The sequence below is a fragment of the Asterias amurensis genome, chromosome 5 (genome assembly GCF_032118995.1).
Source record: "Asterias amurensis chromosome 5, ASM3211899v1".
NCBI lineage: Eukaryota > Metazoa > Echinodermata > Asteroidea > Forcipulatida > Asteriidae > Asterias > Asterias amurensis.
This window is the reverse complement of record NC_092652.1, coordinates 27,215,437-27,240,572: the sequence shown is the minus strand read 5'-3', so window position 1 is coordinate 27,240,572 and position 25,136 is coordinate 27,215,437. Positions and strand designations below refer to the sequence as shown.

The window sequence follows — 25,136 nt, the reverse complement described above, 5'->3', positions numbered from 1 at the left end:
AATTGTAGTAATTATTATTTATTATTTTACAATTTAAGTTCTTTATCTTCATTTATCTTTAGGTGGGTCAGTTCTATTGCCAAGCGCCTATTACTACGGTAACGACCTCACCAATCCCAGAATGCAGTGAATTTATCTGTGGAGACAAACTTGGTAATGTTTACTTCTTGGAATGGTGCAGCAAAAGTTCAAGCGGAAATTAGTAAGTGTGAGAGTTAAGGGATTGTGACGACACCAGGGCTAAATTCATGGCTCTGCTTACATTGGACTACTGCGCTTACAGTCACTTTTGTCCGCTTATAGTGTAAGCACCAAATTACTGCACTAGCTGTGTATGAAAACAATGTTTTGCATTGTGATTTGAACATGCCCACTAGCAAAAATGTCTGCACTGAGTATTTCTTCTTTTGTAAGCGCTGATTAGGGGGTTATGGGGAGTAGAGCCATGAAATTAAGCCCAGTTTGAATAGCTTCCGTGATTGTGTTATATACTTTAGTGTACACCACTGGAAAATAACAATCCTTGTCAGTTTTACTTCAGTTGTGCACGTTACTAAAATAGCAATTTCTGAAGAGAAAGTATATGCAAATTCATTCTCACCATTTTATTTCTTGCAAACATTTCTTAAACTACTCTTATAACTTCAAACTGACATACCTTTTCATGTAGAAAAGAAATCTATTTCGTTTGGAAATAATATTACCGGTAAGTAATAGTTTTTGGTTGATTTGAATATTAAGTGATTATTTCTCAAAATATAAAGGCTTGTATCCATAACAACGAGACATTGTGTTTTCGTTCATCAATTTTAAGTGACTGTTCAACATCCCTTCAACAATGGTGTTTCATACAGAGAGTTAAGAATTTATATTGAGGCTTTCAGAAGGAGTTGGTTTGTAAATATAATTATTTTTGGCTTGAAAGTTTTTTTTAAACAAAATTTATAAGATTACTAAATCTACAAGAGGATTGTGGTAAAATATAATGATAATAGTTATGACTATGTTTGAGTGTGATTATCAGTCAGGTAATTAGATAAGACGTCTGTATGTAGAAGCCAATAATAAGAGTGGGAGATTTGTGAATTTATTTATGTTTGTTTTATTATAAAAAAGACATCAGATGTGAACTTAACAATGTTAGAAATGTATAGATATATTGTAAGTAGGACAGTTTGAGATATATATTTGCAATATTTTGTTTTAATAATTATCATGTAACTATATGCAGGAAATGTTTGTGGGATGGTCTGGTGTTTTGAGGTGGTTAAAATAATTATGAAAACATTTGCATTTTCACTGCTTTGAAAAATCCAGGTAGTGCCTATATGCAGCTTTAAGATTTTGAATGGTTGTGTCTTATTTTGTATAACTCTTGAGAAAAAATACTCAATTCAAACCTAAAGTTCTAATGTATTGAGAGAAGTCTGTTAAACATTTTTGTAGTCCAGCCCTGGAAGACCAAGATCTGAAGGTCTGAGGGATGACTGATCTTCGTCTTCAGACATGCAACCTTCAAAACTTTAATAATTTCAATAAAGATTTTCTTTAACATCGGTACTGGATCAATTGATTTTTTTCATTTTTTTTTCATAGAATTTATAGGGATGGTCAGACTTTTGTTTCAGTTTATTAAAACTTTGTAGCATTAAGATATATTTTAAATAAAATTATATAAGAAAGTTAGATCCATTTCTTACAGTGTGATTTTGAGTTTTGAAGATTGTTTTATTTAAATTTTAAATCTTATATCTCTCTGATTATCGTTAGAAAGTGCATTAAAGCCATTATACACATATTCGGTACAGAAAAACAAAAAAAATTCACAGATTTACAAATAATTTACAGGGTTTACAGAAGGTAGTGGTGAAAGACTTCTCTTGAAATATTGTTCCATGAAATGCTTTACTTTTTGAGAAAACATTCAAACAATATCAATTCTCGTTAGCGAGAATTACAGATTTATTTGAAACACATGTCATGACACGGCGAAACGCGCGGAAACAAGAGTGGGTTTTCCCAGTATTTTCTCCCGACTCCGATAACCGATTGAGCCTAAATTTTCACAGGTTTGTTATTTTATGTATAAGTTGTGATACACGAAGTGTGCGACTTGGACAATACTGTTTACTGAAAATGTATAATGGCTTTAAAGAGAATATGCAATTTATTTTCAATTGAAAAAATAGTGAAATCTCATTTGTTATATGTAGCTCATATGTGTATATGTAGCTCATAACAAGGGACTGTCGAAGACGAGAAAGACCAATAACTATTTTCGAACATTATTGAAAGTTTGTATAATGTGCGCAAAAAAGCTCAGAGTAAAAAAAACTTCTTTTAGAAAAAGTTTTAAATAAAAAAGTAGATCTTTTGATAAAGTGTTCACAGGTTGGGTCTGTGGTGTGTTTATTTCAAACAATGTTTGGTGTGGGAATGAATTTACAAAAAGACCTGTTGTTCACTTTCACTTTTTGAAACCCTAACCACAATAAAGTGATTGGGCCCACATAATTAGGTAAGCTAAAGTTTAACTTGATAACTAAGTTGTTTAAACAGTCCCTGACCCACCCCTACGATGGCCACTTTAACAATGAAACAATGCAACCCAAGGGTTTCTTTGTTCTTGTGGTACCCCACAAAAACATTCTTCAGAAAAGGGAACATTAAACTACCAAACGTCCGTGTTTGCGCCCTCTCTAGGTCGAGAAAAAAATAGTCAGGTACCCTTTACTCATGAATGAAGAAAAGTAATAATAAAGGAAATGTAACCATACTTTATATGGTTTTGCTGTACTAAATCAAAATCAAAACATGGTTTTGTTGAATGTGAGATAAGTTAGTTCATTTGCCTTTCATTTTGAACTTGAAAAGTTGCAGACGGTCTCACAATAAATGATATATTTTTTCATGAGTATCATTCTGTTAGCCTCAGCTTTGTGATGTTTCAGAGCAGCACTCAGAAGAGATGCTGGACATTCAGCAGCGAAAAGGATGTAGAAATTCTCAGACAAGAATGCAATACTCGATTCCAAGAACGACATCATCTTATCTCAGCAAAGGTTTGTTTAAAAAATACTAGCTCAGCATGGAGGTAGAAATGGCCTATGTATGGTAGGGCCTACTTTCCCAAGTAGTTTGTAGTTGAGATGATCATTCCTAACCCAGCTGGTACCTATAGTATTAAACTGGTCAGTGGCCAGAGGTTCGCGATCATTGCAACTAAAGTAATGTAAAGATTATATTATATATAATAATAATAGACCTTATGCATTGACGTCATCCAGCCGCCATCTTTGAGGTCAAACGGTGACGAAACAATCAAAACGCACATAGATTGGCCAATGAACAACCTCCTTTTGACCTCTCTCAAGGCGAGGGCGCCGTACTGAAATGACGTCATGTGCAAGGTCTATTATAAACATTTAGAAAAAAAAAAAAAATTACTCCTATGGAACTGGAGGGATGTACTCAATTGGAAGATAGATAGATAGAAAGTTTTAGTTAAATCATGGTATGGAGGAAGGAAATGGTTAAGTTAACAAATAGTTTAATGAATCTTTAAATAATGACATTGATAATCAGGCTTAGTAGTTGCAATATTAATATTATCAAATCCCAATGACACCTAGGCCTATATTAATGTATTTACAATGTAAGAAGCAATAATTAGGGAATAACAGTGTGAGGAGGTCCGTTAACAGTGCCAGCCACCAACCAAGGTCATTACCTCGCACAGTGCAAAGTGAAACTAGTTGTACACAATGTAGGTTTAGGGGCCATTTACTCGCTAGTTTCCAAAGCCGGTCTTTATACCGCCCGTTAATACATCCCCATGTGATCGGGTGTTGACCAATCAGAGACTTGAAACAGTCCGAGGTATTTATGAATCATTCAATGATTTTCTTTGACAGAGGAAAGATCCAGGATCTTTTTTCCTTTCTGCAAATGAGGAATACATTTTGTGTCGTCATTATGAACATCTACTGCGAGATTTCTGCCGAAGATTTGAGCCCCCAATGCCACCAAGTGTTAAGGTAAGTAATAAGAACATACCATGCCAAGGCCAGTAAGTACACAGAGGTTATGCCCCTTGATGCCCTTGACAGTTTTCCATTGTCTTTAATTAAGATATTCTAATAGAGTTTCCTTTTGCAAAAGTAGCTAAAAACAAAAGAATTATACTTATCGCTGGGTACTAGAATAAGGTTACGAGCCAAACTACCACGTTTTCTGTACGATTTGTGACTGGTCTCCTGTTCACTTTCTTTAGCATAAATTGTTTAGCAATATTTTCTGCGTAAGAAACGTCATAAAATTGGACCTTGGATTTAAAAAAAACAAACTCCAGTGACTTAGTTGCTTTTACTTAATTTTCAAGGGTGAACAGCTCGCCCTCGACGGGCTAAAGATTTGCCAAACTAGCATTAAAATCCATAAATTTCACAAGTGATTTTGTTTTGCTGTCTTTACAGGGTACATCATGTGCATATTTCAAGAGATTCTACCTGCGCAACACAGTGATGGATTATCATCCTAAGTTTATTATGTAAGGATGTTACCCCCCCCCCCCCCTTCCACCCCTGACCTACTCCTAGAACTATAAGATTGTTACTGGAGAAGACGCCGCTCTAACCTCATTGGTCTTAGAATAATAACAATAAATGAAAAATAATTAGAATACTCATTACCAACCTTTTAAGCAATAACAAATTTTCTTACGATATTAATGTTTCAACCCCTACTTCAAAAACATTATTCGCAACTGAATACTTGCTCAGGGTTAACTGCCTAAACCATTCCAATTTTTGTTATTTTTTCCTTGAGGTAATTTTACCAGATTTCCTGACCTTATTTTCTGTTCTAACCTGGTGTAAGCACTGTGTATTCTCAGTACTTCCAGAGTTCTGTGGAAATAAAAGTTAAATACTTAATCAAATGTATTTTCCTGATCAAGAAGTTTTAAAACTGGTGACTTTTTCTTTACAGGTTGACGTGTGTGTATCTTGCTTGTAAGATAGAAGAATTCAATGTCTCCATTACGCAATTCTGTGGAAATCTCAGCGCTGACCAAGAGAGGGCAGCAGAGCTTATATTAGGTCACGAGTTACTCGTTATGCAACAACTTGACTTTCATCTGACTATACATAATTTATTCAGACCACTAGAGGGATTTCTTATTGATATTAAGGTAAATATATCGTTGCATCTGTTCAAAAATATCAAGTGTAGAACCTCATTTTTGAAAGAGCTCGGCTATTTTAACAATTTGTGAAGGGGCACTATGGCCAATTCCAGGGCAACAGGACAGGCCATGGAGCCTGTGGTCTCTGTGTAGTTCCAAGCCTGAAATATTGCATCTCTATTAAGGCATTATATGTCAGATACTGTGCTCTTATAAGTGCTGTTTATTATCATTATCTCAATTATCTCATCGTATCTGCAACAAAAGACATCTAAGCTTCTATAGGTTTGTTACATCCAGGATATTTAAACTGAGATATGACATTTTGGCACTTTCAAACTTGCATGTAACAGAGATGCTATTTTAGAAGATATGATATTGTTTCACTGACCAATAATATTGAGACTACTCTCATTGGGTAAGGTTGGGCTTCCCATTAGATTCACCACAGCAGTCCATGGTGTGAATCCCACCCTCGACCAGAGCCTTGCATGTAGATTAGGATAAGAATCTCTACCTGATTGACTGCACAGTGTTAAAGAAACTTTCTTTTTCTGAATTTATTAATCTGTGAGACGGGCATAAAGTAAAACAGTTAGGACTGTTAATTATGTGAACATTAAGTTGCAAAAATGTGTAATTTACAGTTCATATTCTGCAGTGCGTAATACCTGTCCTTTGCTTGAAACTTTGTATACAAGAAATTGATTCTATATTTGTTTTCAGACACGTTTTCCATCACTAGAGAACCCAGAACAACTGAGGAAATCAGCAGAGGAGTTTCTTCACAGGTCCCTTGCAAGTAACGTCAGCCTCCTGTACTCACCATCTCAGGTAAAAACATTCACCTGTACTCCTCCCAAGTCAGTACGAAGAACGAAGCAATGGTTTAGTGTCTTGCTTAAGGACACAAGTGTCACGGCTGGGGATTCGAACTCACACTCTGCTGATCAGAAACACCAGAGTTTGAATTCGGTGCTCTTAACAGCTCGGCCACGACACTTCCATACTTGTAAGACCATGTAAGACATACTTGTAAGTCCATGTAATGGCTTATCTGGTGTCTGGACTGGAAATGTTTCTTCCAATTACTATGATTACAAAATCAAACAACATTGGTACCAAAGTACCATTTGTTCAATTTGCTAATAAAGTTATAGAAATTCAGGTGGTGTTAATGAGTACAATTTGTGTCAGATGAATTGATTCTTCACAACTTTCTTAATGTGCATCTTATTTTGTTTCTTTACAGATTTCCTTAGCGGCTCTTGTTACAAGTGCAGGAAGACAGAAAGTCAACATTGATAAGTGAGTTTAAGAATTGGCAGTCTTTTATCTGCTCTTGAGATGAAAAGATTTACACAAAAGACTTTCAAATGGGTGTACCTACAGGTTTACTAGTTATAGTTACTTCTTGTTTTCCACATTATGCAAAGGTTCAAACATAAGGTGATGTCCGCCTTTGGGTGACTTTAAAGTGACAGTGAATCAAAATATAATAATTGATCACTACTCCTTGCCGAGAGTAGAAGATGTCTTTGCAACACTTTCGGGAGGACAGAGATACAGCAAACTTGATCTACGTCAAGCTTACCTACATATGGTGATGGACCCTGTGACTCCAATAAGTTACTCACAATCAACACCCACAAGGGACTCTTTGCTTTCAACTGCCTAGCCTTTGGTGTAGCGTCTGCACCTGCCATGTGGCAAAGAACCATGGAACAAGTTCTCCAAGGCATACCTGGCATTTAATGTTTACTGAATGACATGTTTCAACCCTAGAGGGCGCTATTTATACAATGAAAGTTGCAATGTGCTTACAAGGATCTTACATAAAGTTTGTCACTTTGGGGCACTTTTCCCCAGATGATGAGTTTTTCTTTTTTTCTGACCAGGTATGTGACGGATTTCTTGCTCAGTAGTGGAAAGAAAGAAGATCTTAAAGAACTAGTCATGTCCATAAAAAGTAAGTTTCTCACAACATGAGGTGTGTTGTGGTTGTGTTGTGGTCGAGGGTTTTAATGCATCAGACTTAAGACCTAGGGTGTGGGTTTGAATCCTCGTCATGTCACTTGTGTCCTTGAGTAAGACGCTTAACTGTCATTGCTTCTTTTCACACAAGGGTACATGTTAATGGATACATGTGGGGTCATAGATGGTTCTTGTGAATGATTTAGCTTTGTGTGCTACTTAGCAGCACAGGATGTCTACTCCCCAGGAAGCTTAGATTGTTTAAGGGAGAAATAAATGGCCCAGTGACCAGGGGAATAATGTCAAAAGTGTCACTGTGTGACAGATTTGAGCGCTGTTTAAAGGCAGTGGACACTTTTGGTAATTTTCAAAGACTAGCCTTCACAGTTGGTGTATCTCAACTTATGCATAAAATAACCTACCTGTGAAAATTTGAGCTCAATTGGTCATCGAACTTGCGAGATAATAATGAAAGAAGAAAACGCCCTTGTCACACAAAGTTGTGTGCGTTTAGATGGTTGATTTCGAGACCTCAAGTTCTAAATCTGAGGTCTCGAAATCAAATTCATGGAAAATTACTTCTTTCTCAAAAACTATGGCACTTCAGAGGGAGCCGTTTCTCACAATGTTTTATACCATCAACCTCTCCCCATTACTCGTCACCAAGTAAGGTTTTATGCTAATAATTATTTTGAGTAACTACCAATAATGTCCACTGCCTTTAAGAATCCACTAATAATATTGTTAATATAATGTACAAAAGGTTCTAGATCAGGGTTTGATAAACCTTTTATTTTTATATTTTGTTGACCATGGCTCAGTTTTGTCATAACTTCGTTTGCGTAGATTTTAATCAAGAATGTTCACACTTTAAACTTAAAAATGTCTCTCACAAAACACCAGCTGAACAAAATATCTAAAAATTTAGCCTAAACTATTTCACTTGAATACAATTATTTGAAAAAATCAAATACATGTAAGATAGAGTTTTGTTGAAAACATGGTACTAGTCTTACTATAACTATGTTAAATGATCCTAGTTAGTTAACGATGTCGTGTTTTTCAGACTATTTGTATGTGAAGTATTAACAGCGGATATTTTTGTGAGTGTATATTTGGCTTTTGAGAAAGACTCTGCTAGGGTTGATACGTCAGGCCATTAACTATCCTCATGTCATGTGTTTTCAGTAGGATAACAGGAAAATTGTTCACAATCAAAACTTAATTTTTTTTTTCAAATCATCTTTCCAATTTTTTAACAATAACACTTTCACTTCATGGTGTGTTGAAATTTTTAAAGTTTTGGTTTTACGTTGCGAGAGACAGTCCGCCATTAACAGTGCTTGTGCATGCACGACATTGGAGCAATGCCATATGTTTTCACACTTTTCATTGGTTGGTATTTTATTGAATATTCAGAAGCTTGTATGGCGGGCAAAGTAAATCAAAAATATTGTTTAATTAGTACTTAACAAATTTAATTACATTTTTGTCCTAAGGCATTATGGCTACTATCCAGAGATATCATAAGGCATGAAAGTAAAACACCCCACCCCCTTGATGCACTCACACTTCATAACAATCCGTTTCTCCCCATTTCAGACCAGTAATGTTTGGTTTCAGGAGATAAGAAACCAATCTATGATATTTTCTCTTAAATGTAGACTTAATATTTATTACGCTTATCGGAATTTATAACAGTTATGCAGTAAATAAATAAAAAAAATTGTTGTCATTTTCACTTAAAATATTTTAATATTTTCCCCACATTTGCGCACCATAGAATCCCAAATAGTAACCACCTCACGTGATCCATCTAGTGACTAAAGCAGAATGAAACTCAAACTAGCGGATAGTAATTTTGTTTTGAACTTTCGAGGTTGGATGATGTTTCTTTGACTCACTTGAATGTTGGCATAATAATGCACTAGTGATTAGTACCAAAAATCAATCATTTTATAAATGTTTGAGCATAACCAACGACAGGAAACTTTATTCTCAGCATGATTAAGCCTGATGAAAATACAGACCGTGAGTAAACTGCATAGCTTCTGTCACCGGTGCAGCTTGCACAATTTCGCGGTAAACAGGAATCAAAGTTGGGGACCGAAAACATATGAGGGTCGATAACGAATGACGCTACGATATTTCTTTGTCTGTGTTTGTTTTCTCAGAAATCCGTTACTTAGTGAGTAACATTCCTCCTCTAAACATCGAAGTAGTGAAGAGTCTGGAGAAGAAGTTGGACCAATGTCTCAACCAAGAACTCAATCCAGACAGTGCGATGTAAGTCAAGATTAGTAGCAGAACTCGGAAAACACTAAGCCAAACATTTTCCTTGTGACTAAGGCCTAATTTCATAAAGCCTGTAAGCACCATAGTTTGCTAAGCACAAACATGTACCAAAATACCTTAAGTTTACTATGCTGTGAAGGGGACCAACTCATTTTTTGCTAAGCAAAAACAATTGTATTAAAAAAAAACAATCCTTTAAGAAGCTGTTCAAGGACATGCATGACCATTTTATTAAGCCATGTTTTTGGGAGCATGGTTATTGAAATAGTATCCCTGCCCTACATTGCCAACCAAAATGGTTGGGACAAAATACCCCATCCCCATCCCCCCAAAACGGCCTGATATACTTCTGTCATTTGGAAGTAGTCCACCACTTCTTCAAGGAGGTAGGGGTGGTGATCTGTTGACACCAAGGGCATGACCAGGGCATCGTTGAGGCCTTGGCTCCGCTTACCACTGTGAAATACCAGACCTAAAGGTGTAGATTGACAAACGGCAGTAAATCACGGCAGAAATATGCCAATGAATAAGATTACGGCTGCGGCTAGATCGCCCTGTTTCGCATTGAAGTATAGGATGTCCTTAGCAGCACCCTTAGCAATAGCCATAGCCGTAGCCATAGGCTATAGTGTGCTCAATTACAACATAGCAGGGCTTACCCTTAAAGACACTGGATACTAATTGTCAAAAACCAGTCTTCTCACTTAGTGTATCTCAACATACGCATAAAATAACAAACCTGTGAAAATTAGAGCTCGACTGGTCGTCGGAGTTGCAAGATAACTATGAAAGAAAAAACACCCATGTCACATGAAGTTGTGTGCTTTCAGATGCTTGATTTCGAGACCTCAAATTCTAAATCTGAGGTCTCGAAATCAAATTCATGGAAAATTACTTCTTTCTCGAAAACTACGTCACTTCAGAGGAAGCCGTTTCTCACAATGTTTTATACTATCAACAGCTCCCCATTACTTGTTTACAATTAAGGTTTTAAGCTAACAATTATTTTGAGTAATTACCAATAGTGTCCACTGCCTTTAACTCTAGCCCAGCGTTTATTGTCTAGTCAAAACTGCTATGGGCCAGTAAACACCATTTACCCTGTGGGCTTCTCAAATCTGCCCAACCTACATTTCTTCCTTTTCAGATGTGAATAATAGATTTTGGAAAAAAAAGGAGTAAATTTATTTTTGACTGTGTGAATGCAATTTCATTTGGCCATTAAACTGTTTGTGATTGACCATTTATACATAAAAAAAATACATGTTTAGAATGTGGACTACTAAAACTTTGTGGGAGCAATTAAAATGCACCCATGTGAGCTGCTTTATTAAAAGCTTCCAAGTGCAAGAGGCATGATATCTTTGCTGTGGTTAGGGCAAGGTTTTTTCCTTTTCTGAGTTATGTATAGCTCTATGAAGATTGACCAGGGGCATTAAGGTGATTGCCTCAGTTAAAGCCATTGGACCCTTTCGGTAAACAGTATTGTCCAAGGCCCACACTTCGTGTGTCACAACTTCTATATCAAATAACAAACCTGTGAAAATTTAGGCTCAATTAGTCAACGGAGTCGGGAGAAAACCCACCCTTGTTTCCGCACACTTCGTCGTGTCATGACATGTGATTAAAATAAGTACGTAATTCTCGATAACGAGAATTGATATTGTTTTAATGTTTTCTCAAAAAGTAAAGCATTTCATGGAATAATATTTCAAGAGAAGTCTTTCACCATTACCTTCTGTAAACCCTGTAAGTTATTTGTAAATCTGTGAACTTTAAAAAAAATTATGTTCCGAAAGTGTCCAATGGCTTTAAAGTATCAGGCTTGTATAGACAGTTTTATAACTGCGTAAAGTTTTATAAAAGCGGCTGCTGGACTTGTTTGGTCTTGAGTTTACCGGCCCCATGCTAATGTCACTGCCCCGGGCTCTATGTCATATCTTTATCTCTCGATACAGTTTAAAAGATCTCTAATTCTTCTATATTGTTATTTCCAATTCAGTTACAAGAAGAAGGTCCAAGAATTACTGGATGCAGAAGATGAAGACTTCACACTAGAAAACTACACACAAAATGAGGTTGGTACGACGAGAGTCCTTTAACTTTTTCTCTGTTGATGTCTTCAAGTTCACAATCATTCCAATCTCCCCCCCCCACCAGTCTTCTGATCATTGAGAATAAATATAAACTACAAGGGAAACTGAGTGGGTAAATTTTAAAAGAGTTGAGGTTGAACAAAGATAAATTGACTAGAGTGACACTCGAACCATCGACCTCCAAATTAAAGTGCGGGCGCTTTACCATAGACTACCAACTGAGCTATCGAGCCCTATGTTGGCGGGCTCCCTATGTTGTCAACATCTTTGTTCGGGGGTGCCTTGACTGGCCGATTTCTACCGGTTGGCAACCACCAATAAATATAATACATCTTTTGTTGTCTTGTTTGCAACCTTTTTTTTCTGTGAGTTGGTGTTTGGTATTTGCACCCACCACAAAAGATATCCCAGTTGTTATTGCTCTGTTTACTTTCCTGCAAGTACATGCTGTAATATTTTTATTGACAACACTTAACTTCCATTGTTGATTAACAACTTGGTGAACAAATGTGTTACCATGGTTACATTGTAGTTCAATAGATGCATGACCTACTACAGGCAAAGAGCTCACAACGCAATAAACTAACATGACAAAGCATTCTAAAACTTGAGTGTTGATCTTTGTAAGCAAACACAGGTTTTTTGTGAAAGTAATATTATTATACTCAGATTTCATCATTCGTATTCCACAGAGCTTGCTGTTTTCATAAGTTTAAAGACCATAAGTTTTTGTGTGGTAGGAACCGTACTTCCAGACTTGATTTTGTTTTTGGTGTAATATTTCGAGGGTGAATATTTAAACCAGAAATTGTTGTTGTGGTTGTTGTGTATTGGGTTTGTTATTCTATGTTACAAATTTTATATATGTTTAGTTATGGGAAAAAAATGAAAAAATGAGTATGAAAAATAACCACTAGCACTCCGAACTAAATGACATCATATTTGATAAAAATGCTCAGCCATTAGAAAAGCATTCCACCATGATTGCGACCACCGCATGATCAGTGCGCCAAACTGTTCTTACTCACAAACCATTGTGGGGTCGTTACACAGCGGAAAAATAGACCCCACAAACAATGTCCTTTGTTCATTTTGGACCTAACGGAGGAATTCTTTAGAAAAGGGAATAAAAAACCAATAATGGCTGGACCCCACAAACTTGATCTGTAAGATTGCCTGTACTAGTAGTTGAGTCAGTTTCGCGAGTAAACTTAAAACTTGGTAATGTTCCAGACACGATATTCTTCCTACTTTAGTCCGATTTTCAATTTTTGTTTCCCTTGGGAAAGGTCTGAACAATTAAATTGCTTTTAAAATATATGAAAATTAAAGCCTACACCTTGTATACACGTAGGTCAGCCGTTGTGCTCGATAAAATTTTCCTCTTTTTCCCAATGACCAAATACCATTCTTGATGTTCTTGGAATTTAAAACATTAGTCTGTGATTCGGTACTTAGAGTCTATTTTTAGCATTAGTGCAGAGTCCTATTTATGATATGAATCATTTCTTGACAGTTTTAGAGAATTAGAGTAAGGTTGTATCGTGAATGGTTATATTTAGTATTTATTTATGGCTGCTATAGTCACCTTCGTGTCGCTTTTTTTCCTCTGGTTTTGAAAAAAAGTAAAGCAACCCTTTATATATTTCCTTCATACTTTCAAATTAGGTAAATAAATTGACCAAATTAATGCAGGAAATAGTTCTGAACTCACATTTTTACCCTAGTTATATCTTTCTCATCGGTTAAATGAAAAAGACTCTGCTACATGTAGGTCTGAAATGCGACGCCATTTTATGCGACGCCATTATGCGACGCCATTTCCACTTTTTACTTTTCTTTTCATCATGGATCAAACATTTTGTGCTTTCCTCCGACGCCACCCAGGGCGTATGACAATTTATTTTCAATCACTGATCGTAGTTAACAACAAAGCAATAAAATATCGTTTTTAAAGCACACTTTAGAAATTAATAACAATTTCAACGATGAACATCAATCATTCATGGGAAAGTCAACTCAACCCTAAGGCACAACAAAACAATCCAAAATAAAAATGAGAACTTTCTATTGATCAGGTTTCATCATGTGTGTCCATTAGGTTGAGAATACTTCAAAATCAGCTTTGTCACTCCACTGAATAAGCTGTTTGACTTCAAAATAACAAGTGCAATAATTTACCCCCTACCTGTCTCCTTAACAACTTATTTGGGATGTTTTTCAAAAAGAGATTAGCGTGAAACTTTTGAAGTTTGATCCTTAGAGGTAGACGTTGAATGGATTAACAGGTGGAAAGAAATAAATGGTGATCTTTAGGTTCCCCCCAGGGTGTTTGTGTGAAGGGGGAGATATGCTATTGTTTCTTTTTTAAGCGAGTAGATTATTTAGGTCCTGGGGGGAGTGGTATCTGGGCCAAAGCAATGAGCTAATTTGTTCCCTAAGTTGTTAAAAACACGCTTGACCAAGTCAAATCATACAACACTTAATAATAATAATAATAATAATAATAATAATAATAATAATAATAAAAATAATAATAAGACTTGAAATGCGCACATATCCACCCTGCTGGGTGTTCAAGGCGCAGTAAAACCAAAAACAAAGAAAAACAGACACAACAAAATTAGTCCTTGAAAACCTGTGACATAAGATAAGTTTTGAGAAGAGATTTGAATTTTGTGGTATAAAGACAAGATCTAAGATTAAGTTCCAGATGCGTGGCGCAGCTGAAGAAAAAGACCTGTCACCCCATGAGTGTCGAGACTTGGATTCAATGAGGAGAAGCATGGAACTTGATCGAAGATTCCTTGATGGAGTGTAAATTTGAAGCAGTTCAGAAATATAGTGGGGAGCCTTGCCATTAAGTGCTTTGTGGACAACGAGCATCAGCTTGAAGATGATTGGTTGAGAGATAGGGAGCCAGTGTAGTTGTTTCAGAATGGGGGTGATAGAACAGGACTTGCGATGCTATTAATTAAGTACAGTTTGTCAAATAATCACAAGATAATATGTGAGAAAATTTGGTGATAATAAAGACATAGCTGTACAAACACTACTACCTTTTGAAATGACATTTACACAGGTTAGTTTAAGGTATATAACTACATCTACAAACATTTCTTAAAATTACTTTCTAAAAAAATTACTTTCTCTCTAAGTGTTTTACAACGTGTCATATCAATTAAGCATAGTGGACAACATTGATCCTTGTCAAAAACCAGTATCAACACTTCATGTGACAGATACAGATAAAGAAAATAACGAACATGTGAAGGTTTCGACTCAATTGGTCATCAGATGTTTGCTTGTATGGAAAGCGTTACTATGGTGATGAGGTAATGATTGAATGACCGTGATTGTCGAACATAAGGAGTGTCAATAATCTGTGAATCCTGGTCGTTATAGAACGATGGGTTGGGAGAATGAATGGCTTTCCGGGGAATTTTCCCCATTGTTTAAATAAAAGGTTTTTGTGTAAGCACCTGTTAGGTGTATGGGTGTGTTTAAGATTTCTAATATGATGAAAGCAAATCTCTCCCATGCCACTTGTGTCTGTCAGTAAATGTCACAAATTGCATATTACTCTCAACTAATGCTTTAACCAGATGTGGTAATGATCTACAAGATTTGTCAACGCTGAGGTCTATGTCACTGATATGAAGTTAAACTTATTTCTGTTTGACAAGAGAACTTTGTTTCTTTTCTTGTTCTTGTTTAAAAAAAACTACCCTTTAAAGGGAAGGTACCTGTTTGGTAATTACTCAAAACAAATATTAACTTAAAAACTGACTTGGTAACAAGCATTGGAGAGCAGTTGATAGGTAAAACATTGTGGGAAATGACTCCCTCTGAAGTAACATAGTTTTTGAGAAAGAGGTCATTTCTCACTAAAAAAAAATTAAAAGACTTCTAGCTAGAAGTCTTTTATTCCTATTTTAAATCACACAAATTCGTCTAACAACGGTATTTTTAGCTTCATAATTTTCTTGCAACTTCGATGACCAATTGTTGCCAAATTTTTAGAGGTTTGTTATTTTATGGTTATGATGGGATACACCAAGTGAGAACATTGGTCTTTGACAATTACCAAACGTGTACTGTGATTTTAAGAAGTGTTAATTGGATTCTATTTTATCCTAAGATCACTAATTAGGATCGCTATTAAAAAAATACTTTACGTCAGTTGTGGACACCTATCTTGTTGTGCTACAATTCTTAATAATCAGTACTTTAAAAACCTATCAAGATAGTGTATTCTATGTAATAATTTTTTGGGGTTACAGCATACAAGGTGTTCAAGAGTATAACAATTTATTTCCAGCAGGCCTGTTACTTCACGGAGGCAAGGAAGGCGATTGTCTCCATGCCCCCTGGTCATTTCCTTGATGCCCTTGAAATGCTCCAGTCGAACTTTACACTTTCCTCATAGGGTGCCCTTTAGCAATGAGAAAATGCCTTGGTGCCCTTGCCCTTTCAGAAATAAAGCATACAGGCCTGTGATAGTTTGACTTGTGTGCATTGGAACCTTTCTGGAAGTTTGTATATACTCAGCGCCTTGAGTACCTTGTTTGGTAGATACGTGCGCTATATAAGACTTTGATATCATTATTATTATTATTATTATTATTATTATTATTATTATTATTATTATTATTATTATTATTATTATTATTATTATTATTATTATTATTATTATTATTATTATTATTATTATTATTATTATTATTATTATTATTATTATTATTATTATTATTATTATTATTATTATTATTATTATTATTATTATTATTATTATTATTATTATTATTATTATTATTATTATTATTATTATTATTATTATTATTATTATTATTATTATTATTATTATTATTATTATTATTATTATTATTATTATTATTATTATTATTATTATTATTATTATTATTATTATTATTATTATTATTATTATTATTATTATTATTATTATTATTATTATTATTATTATTATTATTATTATTATTATTATTATTATTATTATTATTATTATTATTATTATTATTATTATTATTATTATTATTATTATTATTATTATTATTATTATTATTATTATTATTATTATTATTATTATTATTATTATTATTATTATTATTATTATTATTATTATTATTATTATTATTATTATTATTATTATTATTATTATTATTATTATTATTATTATTATTATTATTATTATTATTATTATTATTATTATTATTATTATTATTATTATTATTATTATTATTATTATTATTATTATTATTATTATTATTATTATTATTATTATTATTATTATTATTATTATTATTATTATTATTATTATTATTATTATTATTATTATTATTATTATTATTATTATTATTATTATTATTATTATTATTATTATTATTATTATTATTATTATTATTATTATTATTATTATTATTATTATTATTATTATTATTATTATTATTATTATTATTATTATTATTATTATTATTATTATTATTATTATTATTATTATTATTATTATTATTATTATTATTATTATTATTATTATTATTATTATTATTATTATTATTATTATTATTATTATTATTATTATTATTATTATTATTATTATTATTATTATTATTATTATTATTATTATTATTATTATTATTATTATTATTATTATTATTATTATTATTATTATTATTATTATTATTATTATTATTATTATTATTATTATTATTATTATTATTATTATTATTATTATTATTATTATTATTATTATTATTATTATTATTATTATTATTATTATTATTATTATTATTATTATTATTATTATTATTATTATTATTATTATTATTATTATTATTATTATTATTATTATTATTATTATTATTATTATTATTATTATTATTATTATTATTATTATTATTATTATTATTATTATTATTATTATTATTATTATTATTATTATTATTATTATTATTATTATTATTATTATTATTATTATTATTATTATTATTATTATTATTATTATTATTATTATTATTATTATTATTATTATTATTATCTGGAAGAGGTTTAATAACTGGGTGATGGGATGTCACAGTAATGAACTGTGTTGTATGGGTTTTGTTTTCTTTTAGTTTTTATCGTTGCTCAATTAAAATAGAAATGGTCTTTGATTCTTATTTCTGCAGGAGAGTAAACGAAGAGAAGCTGAATTGTTGATGAGTGTTTGACGTTAAATATTGACAACAAATCAATCGAGATGTGAAGAGTCTTTCCTCGGATATTCATCTCATTGGACAAGTCTCATACAAAGATAGAGTTGTTTGGACTTGTTCCACGAATGCAAGACATGTAGCTTAATGGAACGCAGGTAACAAAGTCACGGGTACCAGCCTGTTTTGTTTTGGAGAGTAAGGAGGATACTAGAACTGTTTCCAATTTAGTTACTGGGGGCTAGGGAAAACGGTTCTGAGTGAAGTGGCTCCCCCTCGCCCCCCCCCCCCCCCCCTTCTCTCTGATCTGCGTGTTAACAGTTACATGAAGAAGAGCTTGCTGCATTGACTAGTGTGCTTTGTTTTCTCCTGCTGATGACTATAACATCTTAGATGAAACGAACACACCTTGGATGAAACAATAAGATTAAATCAACCACTCTTATTCAGAGCCAACATCTCTCAGTAGGTACTTCCTCAGTGTAGAGTAACAGTTTCTTATTTCTCATCAATCTCGAATCAAGGATTGAAGAAACTGGTCAGTGTTATCTGAGTCTTGTAGAAATGTGATTTCTTAGGATCTTTCATGATTACTGGATTTTCTTAAAACCTCATTGAGCCTCCAACTTCTCTTGAAGAAAGCAAGTCTCAATTTGTGGGATGATGCTATCCCTTTCACTTGATCAAAACCAAAAGAATCAATGTCACCAATAATCATCTCAATATTTGAGTTGCAGCATTTGGGTTAAACGCTATAGAAGTGATGGTTTTAGGGTTTTACTTCAGGTAAATCGTTATTTGTCAATTATCTAACAAATCTGCAAAACAGCAAATGTCATCCAAACTTTGTTGATGTACACAGTGTCACAATAAGCCAGTATGGAAATAATTAATGAATGAACTTATTTGTCAATTTAAAATAAATAAGATTTGTATCAAATTGACAGTTAGTTTCCTTAAAGTAGAATACCTTAAAGTATCTAGGAAGGGTAACTACAAATTGTATAGTTTGATAAACACTTATAAAATCTCTAAGACCCGCTTATATTCCTCACCAGAAAACAACAAATAAACAGGACTATAATTTTTCAGAATATTTACGTTTTTTAAAGATTTGATTTTGTGTTAAACTTCAAGCCCAAATCTCCAGTTGATGTTTATAAGTTTTTAATTGTTTACCCTTTCTTGGCCATTTTTACGAACCAGCGAAAAAAGGGGCAGAATTTTGTTTTTATAAATGTATCCTTGTGGTGCATTCTTTTGTTCTTTCCTTTGTCTCTGCACTTAACAGTTTCTCGAATACTTCCTTGTAGAGCACCCTTGTCTTTAGACATTCCATTTTTAGACCTTTTCTTTTCCCTTGTTAAGTCCTTGGTCTGCAGGTATTTAAAATGAGCCCACAGTTGTCTCAACCTTGGTGTGTCTTAATGAGCCCACAGTTGTCTCAACCTTGGTGTGTCTTAATGAGCCCACAGTTGTCTCAACCTTGGTGTGTCTTAATGAGCCCACAGTTGTCTCAACCTTGGTGTGTCTAGATAATCTTTACTGTGGTCATCCCATTATAACAGTATCACATTAAACAACACTACCCAGTACCTAGCCCTGGTAGGACGTCAGTCAGTGCAACAGAGGAGTCCAACCTGGGCTACCCAGTACCTTGAGGATATAATTAAGTTGTTGATTCTATACTTACTCCAGTGCTTTGATTGTTATTAATATCAGCCACAAGTCCCCAGCCCCTTCCCACCCATTCGAATCTACCCCACGGATCTGACCCTTTTGGGGATTGTATTGTATAGTAAACGGACCCCATGGAAGCACTTGAGTTCTATTCTATTATTGCGAATCTTATAATACTTAGTCTCGAAATAGAGGAAGAAGGAAGGAAAATGCTCTCAAGTACCTCACCCTAATCTACCCCGTGGTCTGACCCTAAATTGACCACACTGGGAGCGCTTGAATTCTACTCTATTATTGCGAATCTTATAATACTCTCAAAAAAGGAAGACGGAGGAAAGAAGGACCTTGATGCTTTCAAGTACCCCAGCCCCAATCTACCCCGTGGTCTGACCCTAAATTGACCACACTGGGAGCGCTTGAATTCTATTCTATTATTGCGAATCTTATAATACTCACTCTTAAAAAAGGAAGACGGGGGGAAGAAGGACCTTCATGCTCTCAAGTACCTCACCCCAATCTACCCCGTGGTCTGACCCTAAACTGACCACACTGGAAACACTTGAATTCTACTCTATTATTTCGCTTGTTACTATACTCACTCTCAAAATTTGGGGAAGGGAAACAGATTGTCCTGCTCCGTGCTCTCAAGTACCCCACACCATGGAGGTAGAACTACCTCCATGCCCATACCCAATCCACCCCACAAGTACCAAACCCCCATTCCACCCATCAAATCTACCCCATGCCGAATGTTCATAGTCTACGTCCTGGCCCTGCCTGGAAGAGACCCAGAGGGCGACCACGCAACACCTGGTTGCGCCAGCTAGAAGTCGACCACCACTCGCCGGCACAGCAGCTGTGGCTGTCTGCAAGCAATCGTCTGGTTTGGGCGGCTCTACGTCCCCCTTGATGGTCCACAGAGAATGATGATGATGATGATGATGGTCTGACCGAATAGGCCTACCGAAACTTTTCGTTCGGGGAAATTATCACTGTCGAGTTGAAATCTGGAATCAAATTCTTTGAAGTAAACTCAAAACCCAAACACAAACTCTGAAAGCACCCCTGTAGTTTCAAGATTGTCCTTGCAAACTTTGTCTTTTCGAAACGTGGTCTGCAATGGTCAAAATCAAACAGTTTCGAAACCGAAGACGGAACCTAAGGCAAAGGTCTGCACCTTTGGTTTTGAAAAAACACTTGGGGGTCAATCCCTAATTTGTAAAAGTCATGGTGGCCCCTAAATTAAATAATCTTTAAAATAGACATTCTTTCTGGAAATAAGAGTAATTTATGTCTTGAATTTTTATTATAGTTATTTTTTTACATTTGTGGTGCCTATGTTAATCAAAAAGCCAACTTATAAGCAATATTGTATTAAATGCACATGTGCTGGCAACACCCTTGAGTGGGTAATGGATGAAGATAATTAATTTTTATAGCTTTTTATTGTCTGTGATGTTCAACATTATTCTAAACAGCTGTTGTATTAGCTAAAACATGACAATAAAGAAACATCCCATCCATATGTTTAAATTTGTTCGAGATTATAGTCTAACCATAAACGATACGCATAAATGCATACAAACTAAAACACAACGTGTTGAGAACGCGAATGCCACAGCGCAATAACTGAGTATTAACATTGAGGTTTTAAATGTGGGAGGAAAACTCTTAAACTGGGGGAAAACCAGCACAATTGGGCAAGGGTTTATATTAAGTACAAAGTAAAAGTTGTTTGTTTAATCCAGTAAAAGTCATTGACAACGATGGGTGTTTGAGACCTTTAATCTAAAATACATGCTTCATTTGAGACATTACTTTGCTCCTCTGTGTACAGGTTTGTTTGTTTGTGTGTTTGTTTGTTTGTTTGTTTGTTTGTTTTTTGTTTGTTTGTTTGTTTGTTTGTTTGTTTGTTTGTTTGTTTGTTTGTTTGTTTGTTTGTTTGTTTGTTTGTTTGTTTGTTTGTTTGTTTGTTTGTTTGTTTGTTTGTTTGTTTGTTTGTTTGTTTGTTTGTTTGTTTGTTTGTTTGTTTAGATGATCTTCCCATCAAGGGAACTCGGCAAACTCCCACAAGGGATATAAACACCAAGCTGGCAACAACCAATCTCTCTCACAAACATTGGTTTAACGTCTATGATTATGAATTACACAAATCAAGAAATTGTGATTCAGTAACTAGATGACAATAATTATTCTTGTCATTGTGAAATCAGCGGTTAGCTGGGGGATCCTAATTATTATGAAGCCATTCATTGTGTCAAGATCGAAACATTTTCGAAAATAGTTCGAAATTTTGTAGCATTGAATAATCTGAATGGCCCTTACTGAGCACTCGAATTCTGCTCCAATATTTCCTTTCGGATACTGCAATAAAAGGTCTCAAATCCCCCCCCCCCCGAAAAAAAAAAAACCAAAAGGTCAACCCATAAAATCTACTATCTAATCAATCTACCCCGTGCCATGGTCTGAACAGAAATCTGCTCCATTATTTCGGATATTAATCAGTCTCAAGTCCCCCCCCCCCCCCCCCTCGACCCCATTGAATATACCCCCTGACCACACATTGGTGCACCTGAGGTTCTCTACTCCCCCTGGGGGCGATCTTATCCTCGTGACATAATCTCGTTATCATGTACAAACTCCTGCTTTTGTTTACTCATCCAATGACATAAGTGTACTGTGTTCTCAAAACCTTTGTTGTATTTATACTCCAGAAATTTACACGGGGCGATTAAATATTTAAAATCCCAGTTAGCCCTCCACTTTTCTGGATCCAGTGTAAACGCGTCTTGGAGTTCTAGGGTGATATAGCTAGAGAGAAGCATAGAGTATTAAAGGCAGAAGGGTGTGTGAAGTGTCTTGGCCCCTTGACCTGTGGGCTTAGGACACTATGTGTACCCGCAATAATTCAGTCAAGTACCGCACTCCAGACATCCGGGTTGGCTGTCAATCAAAAGGGTCAAATATTATTGCAGTCATGCGGTGGACGGCTTTTCCAAAAAACGTAAAAGGGTGTGTAAACCTCGCCTGAAATATTGGAGGATCTGTCCTTAGTTTATTAGAAACTGATATGCATAGAAACCATGCTTTGAATGCTATGGAAAGCACCACACTATGCCACCATATTGACCAAAATGCTGGTTGAAACGTCGTGGTTAAACCATGGATTTCGTTTCAAAAAGTAAAAAAAAACACCACAACTATATCCGATATCTTTAGTTTTGATGTTGCCGCAAACTTTAAGAGACAGAACCACCACAACAGGGCCCAGTTTCATGGCGCTGCTTAACGATAAGCAAATTTTCGTTCTTACTCTAGCTGAGGGGCAAGCATATTTCACAGGTTAGCAGAAAACTTGGGCGGCCATATTGCGCGTTTTCCATGGATTTGCATTGTGACATCATTCCGTCTCGTGCAGTAAGCACCGGAAGGTAAGCACGCCTTTTCGTGTGCTTACGGTTAGCAGCGCTATGAAATGGAAATTGCACAGTAAGCACAAATCTGCCGCTAAGCAGCGCTATGAAATTGGGCCCTATGATGAGAGAGATAGTTGGTGTTGCCAAAGAGTCTTGTTTTCCTGTCGAGCAAAGTTTCAAAACCCTCTGAGTGTTCTTTGTTTTACAAACATCAAGGCATTGAAATAAATGTGTGACGTATTTTTATTGTAATGATAGACTGCTATAATAAAATAAACAAAAACGACCACATCTTATTACAGCTATATAGACAAACGTCTTTATGAGATGTTTCCATCTTAAAGATTTGTCTTTTCTTCAGATACAAACTTGGATGACAATTTCTGAGTTGCCTTTCAAAATGTCTCTAATGATGTAGGTAACCTCGCTCAATTCAACTCAAAATTCATATCACAAACAGACTCCGAAAGAATATAAACTGATTGTCAGTGTTTGTTATAATCGTACCGTTGATTTATTCGACTTTTAGAAATGATTTAAAATACACACAAAGCAACACTAAAAGTCATCACCCTCCAACCCAGGGTCATCTCCGTGGACTTCCTAAGTCATAACCCTTGAAAAGGTATTATCACTACCGTACACACAGTCTGGTGTCGCATACAGTTTATGTCCTCTATGCAATACTATCCGGAGAACGTTATTGCATATGCAATAATGTCTGCCGGACGGTTTTGCATATGCAATCGGGTCCGCCCGGACGCTGCTGCATAATGCAATTGTGTCCGCTCGGACACATTTGCATCCGTAGTGGATAGAGATGTAGAGCTCAAGGTTGAAATATGAATGTGTAAATACTATTAACCTGGCTCGCTTTGTATAGATCAACTTTGTAGTTAGATTGTCCATTCACTTTACTCAATCCATGCCCAACTTCAATGGCCAACTCCAAAACCAGGTTCCAAAAACAGCCCCCAAACCCAGCCTAGCCTCCATGAGCAGACAATATTTGTGTCCCAATTGTACAAAGACTAGAATATCTTTTGTACGGCGATACCAGGGATGGGTTTCACAAAGAGTTAAAACTAAACTTATATCCAGTTCGGACAAGTTACTCGTCCTAACTTAGGACTAGCCTTAAAGGCACTGGGAACCTTTGGTTAATGTCAAAGACCAGTCTTCTCACTTGGTGTATCTCAACATGCATAAAATACCAAACATGTGAAAACTTGAACTCGGTTGGTCATCGAAGTTGCGAGAGAACAATGGATGAAAAAAAACCACCCTTGTTGCACAAGCTATGTGCTTTCAGATGCGTGAATTCGAGACCTCAGCTGAGGTCTGGAATTATATTAAAATATTTTAGTGAAAAATTACTTCTTTCTCACAAAGTTTTATACAGCTCTACATTGATCTTTACCGAGTAAGTTTGTAAGCTAAAATGTTTTTATAGTAATAACCGATAGTGTTTTCCAGTGCTTAATAACCAATAGTGTTGTCCAGTGCTTAATAACCAATAGTGTTGTCCAGTGCTTAATAACCAATAGTGTTGTCCAGTGCTTAATAACCAATAGTGTTGTCCAGTGCTTAATAACCAATAGTGTTGTCCAGTGCTTAATAACCAATAGTGTTGTCCAGTGCTTAATAACCAATAGTGTTGTCCAGTGCTTAATAACCAATAGTGTTGTCCAGTGCTTTTATAGGACTGCGTCGAATAGGACTGTTCCTAAATCGGACTATCTTGGTGAAATCGACTTCAGGCCTGTCAGTCTAGGCATGGTCTAGGGGTTGAGGTCAAGCTTAAATTTCTTTGGGGCGAATGCCATTTTGTCCTGCTCAAAAAACATTGGCTGACCAACCAATGACAGATTTACAGCAAGGTTTCTCTGTAGCTGGAGGAACGTGATCATAATTACATTAATGTGGTTTGGGGTTCAATTTAATTCTGGCCATCAGGGAACTAGCTAAATTGACTGGGAAAGTGAGGGCATTAATCAAGGGGCAGGGGACAAACAACTTGCCCCCTACCCCCCCCCCCCCCCCAAGCACCGCTACTTTTTCTTGTTGCTTTCAATTTTGCCGTCTCTTTTAAATTAGCAAGGTCTGGGAGTGCGTATTTTTTTTTCGACATTTAAAAATATACTTTGTCCTTTCCCTGGACGGCCTCCGCTAGATATAGTTATTGTATTGTCCAAGATCGTAACTCGATCCATTACGCATTGGTAAGCTTTTGTTATTTTGGTCAATAAGGGTTGTTTTGGTTAATTGATTTTTGTGTGTT

General features: G+C 35.1%; 2 protein-coding genes across 4 annotated transcripts in view; both read left to right on the top strand.

The window, feature by feature from the left end:
- The window catches only part of LOC139936938 (telomerase protein component 1-like), a 56,910-nt gene extending 55,222 nt beyond the window's left edge, over window positions 1–1,688 (top strand). For all 3 annotated transcript variants that reach the window (XM_071931778.1, XM_071931777.1, XM_071931779.1), the window contains one exon: window positions 63–1,688. In XM_071931778.1, the coding sequence (XP_071787879.1) occupies window positions 63–203 (141 nt within the window). In that variant the 3' untranslated portion in view covers window positions 204–1,688. The remainder of the gene's footprint in view (window positions 1–62) is intronic.
- Window positions 1,689–2,808: 1,120 nt separating this feature from the next.
- Window positions 2,809–18,703, top strand: LOC139937737 (cyclin-H-like). The gene is made up of 10 exons (XM_071933027.1): window positions 2,809–3,062; window positions 3,915–4,037; window positions 4,476–4,549; window positions 4,990–5,191; window positions 5,912–6,019; window positions 6,438–6,493; window positions 7,084–7,154; window positions 9,334–9,445; window positions 11,457–11,532; window positions 17,736–18,703. Exons 1-10 carry the CDS (start codon window positions 2,943–2,945, stop codon window positions 17,775–17,777), a joined length of 984 nt encoding a protein of 327 aa, XP_071789128.1. The 5' UTR covers window positions 2,809–2,942; the 3' UTR covers window positions 17,778–18,703.
- Window positions 18,704–25,136: the final 6,433 nt, after the last annotated feature.